This window comes from Gossypium raimondii, chromosome 12 (assembly GCF_025698545.1).
Source record: "Gossypium raimondii isolate GPD5lz chromosome 12, ASM2569854v1, whole genome shotgun sequence".
Classification (NCBI taxonomy): domain Eukaryota; kingdom Viridiplantae; phylum Streptophyta; class Magnoliopsida; order Malvales; family Malvaceae; genus Gossypium; species Gossypium raimondii.
In genome coordinates, this window is record NC_068576.1 from 53,901,236 (window position 1) to 53,908,836 (window position 7,601).

The 7,601-nt window shown below is 32.7% G+C and overlaps 1 protein-coding gene across 3 annotated transcripts; it reads left to right on the top strand.

Annotated features, from left to right (window-relative positions):
- Positions 1–1,923: 1,923 nt before the first annotated feature.
- Positions 1,924–5,909, top strand: LOC105765248 (homeobox protein BEL1 homolog). 3 transcript variants are annotated; one of them, XM_052625029.1, is made up of 5 exons: positions 1,924–2,364; positions 2,544–3,646; positions 3,924–4,306; positions 4,748–4,808; positions 4,924–5,909. In XM_052625029.1, exons 2-5 carry the CDS (start codon positions 2,735–2,737, stop codon positions 5,584–5,586), a joined length of 2,019 nt encoding a protein of 672 aa, XP_052480989.1. In that variant the 5' UTR covers positions 1,924–2,364; positions 2,544–2,734; the 3' UTR covers positions 5,587–5,909. The 3 variants fall into 3 exon arrangements, with proteins under 3 accessions (XP_052480989.1, XP_012439705.1, XP_012439704.1); XM_012584251.2 differs by having other exon boundaries at positions 2,622–3,646; XM_012584250.2 differs by having other exon boundaries at positions 2,628–3,646.
- The last annotated feature ends 1,692 nt before the right edge of the window (positions 5,910–7,601 follow it).

Sequence of the window (7,601 nt, forward strand, 5' to 3'; positions counted from 1 at the left end):
TTTAGTTATTAATAGATTAATGACAGAAAATGACTAGAAAATGAAACATTTTGAATATTATTGCTTGTCAATTAAGAAATTTGTGGCTAATTGAGTAAATATTCAAATAATGCAAATATATTTTAACAAGTGATTAGAAGAAGTGAATGTGGATTTTTTAAGGTATTTATAATAAATTCAAATTCTGAAGTTTACATTGTTGACATGCTTTACGTAAATCGACCCTTGATCCAAATAAAATTATATTTAGACCGTAAAATGGATAAGAACACGTATGATTGTGATTATAAAAAATACAAAACCTAAGAAAAAATCTCCTCTATAAAACTCTATTTTTTTGTTTAAATAACGACTCTAGAAAAAAATATTATTATTAGAACTCAGGAGTCATGAGATTAATTCAATTGCGACTTTATTAAAACTCATTATTTTGTAAATTAATAAACTATAAAATTCTAAATTTTTTTAAAGAAATAACAACTCTAGAAAAATATCTCTATACTATTATTAACAGTGGTGACACTAATTCAATTGCGGCATTATTAAAAATCCGTTATTTTATAAAACAATAAGGATAAATGTACATTTTGGTACTTGAACTTGGCTTTAAAATTCAAATCGGCACTTAAGGTTTTTTGGGTCCAATTAGATACCTAAACTTGGCCTCAATGTTCAATTTTGTACCTAAACATTTTTTATCCAATTAGGTACTTGAACTTCATTTTTTTGTTCAATTTGGTACCTGAAACTTGGATATATAGTACAATTTGGTTCGAATAACTAAGTATTAATTTGGACCAAAAAGCTAATTTCAAGTACTTGATCTTGTGGTACATGAATTTAGTTTCATAGTTCAAATTGGTCCAAATAACTGAGTACTAATTTGGACCAAAAAGCCAAGTTCAAGTACCGAGTTGAACCAAGAAGTCAAGCTCGGGTACCTAATTGGACCAAAATAAACTTTAGGTACAAAATTAAACCCTAAATCCAAATTTAAGTATCTAATAGAATAAAAAAAACTTAAGTACCAAATTAAACTGTGAAATCAAGCTTAGATACCAAAATGTATATTTACTCAAATAACAAATATTAATTCAAGAATATTTTATTTTTATAAAATATAATAATAAAGTTTGAACATAAAACGCTATTTTTTTTATAATTTTAAATAAACAATTTAAATTAAAACCGGTTATTATATAGTTTTTACATTAAATGGAGTAAGAAAAATGGAAATGTTGAAAGGTGGTGAGGGCGGTGCGCGTGGATTGATAAAATAAACAAGGAAAATAAGGAGAAAAAAATGAAAAAGATGCGGTCCCATTCCATTGGCAATGGACTGTACATTAATAGAGCCATTAATTAGAATTAGAATTGAATTGGTGCAAACATTTGGACCACACCTCTTCTCTCCCTCTTTTACACTCCATAGCTACCTTATTTTGGGAACACTTTTCCACATTTCAAGTGCTCCATTTAACACCATCCACTCCAATCCAAAATGGGAACCCAGTTTTTTCAAGGAACAAAATTATTATTTTACATATTAAAAATTAACTTTTAAAAAAAAATATATAATCAAAATTCTAATCAAAATGTATGTTGGTTCACAACAGCTGCACCCCACCCTCCCCCATAAAAGGAAGCCTACAAAAACTCTGGATTTAACTCTACTTAAAGGAATTATTAATTTTTTTCTGGGATTCCTGCCCCCTACGAGGGTCTCCATTTGCATTAAAGTCTTTCCTGCAATTAATTGGTTTTGTTAAAAGATGAAAATGAAGAGGTCATGTGGCGGCTTTAAGGTTAAATATTTTCACCAATAGTATTTTTTAAGTGTATTTCTTTATTCATGATTACAAGGTATATATTATTTGTTGGTTATGAAATAATTGAGGGGGAGGTTTATTTTCATAGTAGGATGTCTATTTTGGATGTATTTTTTTACATCCATAATGCATTGACCCACTTGAGCTAGAGAGAGATAAAGCACAGGGAAGAAAGAGGAAAAGAGAAAGAGAATTAAGAATATATGAGATAAATGAGAAACTATGATAATGGCTATATGGACGGGTCATCATCACCTCTATATCTGAGCTTCCATTTCTAAACAATATATATATACACACATATACTTCTATGATCTTTCTTCCTAGGTTTGTATTTTCATGGCAGACTATGTTGGCCTTCTAACACAACAAAGTTTGAGATGAGCAGCTCTTTGGCAGTTACCTCTTCTCTTCACCATCATCATCAGCTCTTTCTTTGTTCTTGTGCTCATCATCAATCCTTCCCACTAAGAAAAAGTCTTTATTCTTGTTGATTCTTTAACAACATATTAGTTTCAACTTGTTCCTATAACTGGTAAGGTCTCCCTTTTATCTCTCTTACATTAAGTTTGGCCTAAAAGAAGAAAAGAAATGAAAAACCAAAGTTTTCTCTTTTTGTTTATCTTCTGTATGATCAAAAGGGTACTTTTTTTAAAAAAAGTCTCATAAATTTTTTATTTTGTTTTACAAACACTGATCTTTTGTTTTACCCAGCTAACTCTGAGAGCTTTTAATTGTTGGGTTTTTATGGCTTCCCTTTATTCTTGGAGTGAATCTTGATGGAATTATTAGTTGCAGAATCAGCATCAACTTTTGATCAGTATCTCAGAAGCTGGTGGGCAAGACAAGTATACACAAAGGACCAAAAAGAAGATTAAAAGAAAAAGAAAGAAAAACTGGTTTTCATGGCTAGAGAATCGTGTGAAGATAAATCAAGGAATATTGTGTCATCCACTGGATTTTGCTACTCAGAAGTTTCATCTGGTAACTCAACCATGCAAACCCATCTGGTGAATCAGATCCAAGGCTTTGAATCCAACCCAGAGATCTTCAACTTAACAACAGGCATGGAGATGATAGGGTTTGCCAAGAACCTACAGCAACAACAAGGTGACACCAACAACATGATCATGTGGAAAGGGTTCTTCAACAAACATGGAAACAACCCAGGAGCAGCAGGCCCTTCTTCTCCTTCTTCTTCCAAGCCAATCAATGAGTCAACCACTGATTTCTATCAACATGAATTCCACAAACCTGAGTTCACAACTGGGATATCTGAAACCAGTACTGGGAATCTAATAGTTGGATCTGAATCAGCTCCATGGCAAGAAAACAGGTTGCTTGTTGATGATTCTTCTTTTAGGTGTGTGTTCCCTTGTGAAGGGAACGAGAGACCAAGTCAAGGTCTTTCGCTCTCTCTTTCATCAAGTAATCCTACTAGTATCGGGTTACAGTCTTTTGAACTAAGACAAACAAGCCATAGTAACCATGATGACCAGCCAGATGATATGAGGTTTATTGGTTCAAGTTCAAGAGATGGGTTCTTTGGAAAGCCGGCAATTGTTCAACAACATGAAGGTCAGTTCCAAATAAGGGGTTCCAGGTACTTGAATGCTGCTCAAGAACTTTTGAATGAATTTTGCAGCTTGGGAACAAAGCAATTGGATACATCAAAGCAAAAGCAAACCCAAAAGACCACCAAACAGTGGGATGATGATGATGGAGGAGCTAGCTCTTCAAGGAAGCAATCACTATATTCCCTCGATTTCACTGAGTTACAGAGAAGAAAAACCAAGATGCTTTCAATGCTGGAAGAGGTATGTTATATGTGTATTACGTTTTCAACTTTCAGATCCTCAAAGAAATTTTTACTTTGTGGTTGATTTGAAGGAGAACTAATTCAGCATCATGGGACCTCCCCATAAATGCCCACATCGTGACAATTCTTGCTTTTCATTTTACTTTCTATTCCTTATCTTTTTTATTTCATGTCAGCTTATGTTTTTCATCTGCCTATATATATTACATGTACGAAACATAAAATTTCAACTCATCATTTTCACTCCTATCCCTTTCCTCTCTTTCTCTTGTTAGGTGGACAGAAGATATAAGATCTACTGTGATCAAATGAAAGCCGTAGTATCATCGTTCGAAGCAGTGGCTGGTACTGGGGCAGCATCAGTGTATTCAGCTTTAGCCTCTAAAGCCATGTCAAGACATTTTAGATGCCTAAGAGATGGGATTGTGAGTCAGATTCAAGCTACAAGGAAAGCCATGGGAGAAAAAGACACAGTTGCACCAGGCACAACGAAAGGCGAAACACCAAGGCTAAGAATACTCGACCAAGCTTTAAGGCAACAAAGGGCATTTCAACAGATGAGCATGATGGAGAGTCATCCGTGGAGACCCCAAAGAGGCTTACCAGAAAGATCTGTTTCAGTTCTTCGAGCTTGGCTGTTTGAACATTTCCTTCACCCGTAAATATCTCTCATCACACACTATTTTTATACGTAAAATACAAAGTAGATTTTGTGAAAGAACCAACGTTTTCTACAAAGTAAAAAACAAAACAAAAAACTCTTGCAGTCGTTTTACAGTACTGCAGGTTTAAATCATTTTTTTGCTTGCAAAAGCAATGCACAGTCTTTGTTAGTTTCTACCCATCACCATTCAGATTCTCACATGTTCAATCATTTAGCATTTCTTTCGCTTCCCTTATAGATTTGTTTTAGTCAGCTTCTCTATGTTATTTTTATCATATGGATTTGATTCTGTTAGTATAAATATATATATATATACACACCTGTAGGACCCATGTTTCCCTCACAAACAAGTTACCCCATAAGTTCCATCCATGGCGGCAAATGTTTCAAATACGTACTAACTCTGCATTTTCATGAATAAAAAAACTTTCGCAGGTACCCTAGCGATGTTGATAAACATATCTTAGCCCGCCAAACCGGCCTCTCAAGAAGCCAGGCATGTCCACATCCCTCTCTATATTTTATTTATATCCTCAATGGACCATATCTTCTCTTAAGCTTATTATAATCACATGCGGTTATTGAATCTGTATCATACCAAAATATTATAGGTATCGAATTGGTTCATCAATGCCAGGGTGAGGCTATGGAAACCAATGGTGGAGGAAATGTACTTGGAAGAAACAAAGGAGCACGAAAACAACATGGTTTCCTCAGATAATGGAGGTACTGATGGTGGCGATGATAATAACAATAATGACCGGTTAAATATTCCACTGGCTGATCAGAAACCCACCCCGGACCAGCTCGTTCGAGTTGACTCGGAGTGTCTATCTTCCATTATCACTACTAACCCGGAAAAAAACGATGGGAAAAGTGGTACCAAAACCCTTGAAAACCAGCACTTGCATCATCATCATCATCATCATCATCATCATCAACAACAAAGTTTCGGAACCTATGGTGCCACTGCCATGGAACTGGACTTCGCTTCCTACGGTGATCACACGGCGGGTGGTGGGGTACCTTATCATAACGCTAATCAAAGCTTCAACGGTGGAGGAGGTGTGTCATTGACATTAGGGTTGCAACAACATGGTGGGAGTGGCGTGAGCTTAGCTTTCTCGCCTGCAACACAAACTTCACTTTTTTACCGTAGAGACCACATAGAAGATTGTCAGCCAGTTCAGTACTCACTTTTAGACAACGAGGGACAACATTTGCCTTACAGGAACTTGATGGGGGCACAATTGCTTCATGATTTGGCCGGATAGCAAAGCAAAAGAAGGAAAAAAAAGGTCAAAATCGATCAGTTTGTTGGTGGGGTTCATTAGAGCTCTCATCAAATGATGAAAATGGCAGTAGATAAAGTAGTTTAGAGGTGGCATATATAAATACTGAAATACATATATATATACATATTGCTACACTTTGTTCAACGGTAAGAACAAGTTTATTTAACCTGCAAAGGCTTAATTTGGGATATGCCAGTTCAATGCAAGGTTACACATATATATTTATTTTCCTCTTTTGAGTGGGAATATTATATGTTTTAATTTGCAGAAACTTTTAACCTTATTATTATCTGTTTGGTATCTTTCTTTGTGCCCAAAGCTTAAGTGATTGAATCGTTTGTGGTTCTTGTTTTTAAGTTGAAACTTTATCTAGATATTAATTATTTCCCCCCTTTTCTATGAAGACAAAGTGATTTAGGAACACAATTTGGTTGGGGGGTCCTTAGTTTTGGAGATTAAGACAATTCCATCCATAAGAATTATCGTTTCAAAGTGAAGTGGTCCCTAATTCATCCTCATGAAGATGATGTTTCATGTCCATAAGAATTGCCTGCTTTATGATTTGTCAACTTTGGCATGGTTTATGCTTACTGCTTTTGCCAATGAAAAAGGTCCCTTTTTAGATATATAGTGTTGTGACTAAAAAAAGCCATTAGATTTTTCTCCTTTTTTCCAAGTTTTATGCATCGGTTGAACCACCAGTAAAATGGTAAAGAATTGGTATTCAGATTTGTTAAATACCATTTATATGCAGTGGGTATTAATGTTAAAATAGAGAAACCAATTGAAATACAAGTGTTCCAATGACTCAATCGAATCAAATATTATTTATTTATTTATTTATTTATTTTATAATTCATTTTAATTTCTTATGATATAAAAATAAATATATTGTTTTTATTTATTTATTTTTCATGTTACGATTTAAGATATTTATTGATTGGAATTAATCTTATTTTATTTACATTCCACTTATTTCGATTTCATTATATATAGTATAATACTATACAAATCCAAAACAAGTAATACTTATTTCGATTTATTTTTCTAAATAAAAGGAATTCTAATATCTAATATTTATTAGAATTTTAGAAATAAAAAACTTTTAATTTGAAATTCTATTTATTCTAAATATAAATTCGAAATTATAGAAATTTTTATTTTATATCTATTTATATAGCGAAAATAAGTTAAAAGTTTTCTTTAAAATCATTTTTAAAAAATATAAAATTATTGAATATTTTTATTTATTTTGAAAATTTGTTTTCTAAAAATATTAATAAAAAATTTTCAAACTTCAATTAAATAATACTCGATGGTTATATAACAAAACACTTTTTATCAAAATAAATCTAAAAATTCAATATGAAAACCCGAAACCAAATTAAATCAAATTGAATTATGAAGGATTATTATACCTTCCCACAATAACTATCATATTCACTTAATTTGAAATAAACCCAAATTCCAATATCTATTTTAGTTATGGTCTACAATTCATAGCTAGATATCTAAAAAAGAGGAAGACGTTATTGCAAGAAGATTGTGCCCTAATAAGATGTACGACCCATTTATCTTCTTAATGTTGGCTTAAACAAAATAGGCAAAGTAATCTTAACTCTAAAAGAATGGGAGATTAACCCAGCAATTAATGGATGCATTAAATCATCTTATACCTGACATAAATGCTCATTTAATTTAATTTTCTTCAAATTAAAGTGAGATACAAAAGAAAAATATACAAGGATAAATTTAAATTTCATGTAATGGACTGATGGTTAAGAGTATTCACTGTCTTAAGTGTGATCTGAGTTCGAATCATACTAATCAACATATTACATACTAAGAAAAATTACATATTAATATATAAAAAAGTGAAATATGTAAAGAAAATTGCATGCATGCCTAGTTTGCCTTTTCACATGAAGTCGACATACTAAGAAAAGCATTATTCTTGGAATGCAAAAAAAAGGGCATTTATTGCTTTTCTTCTT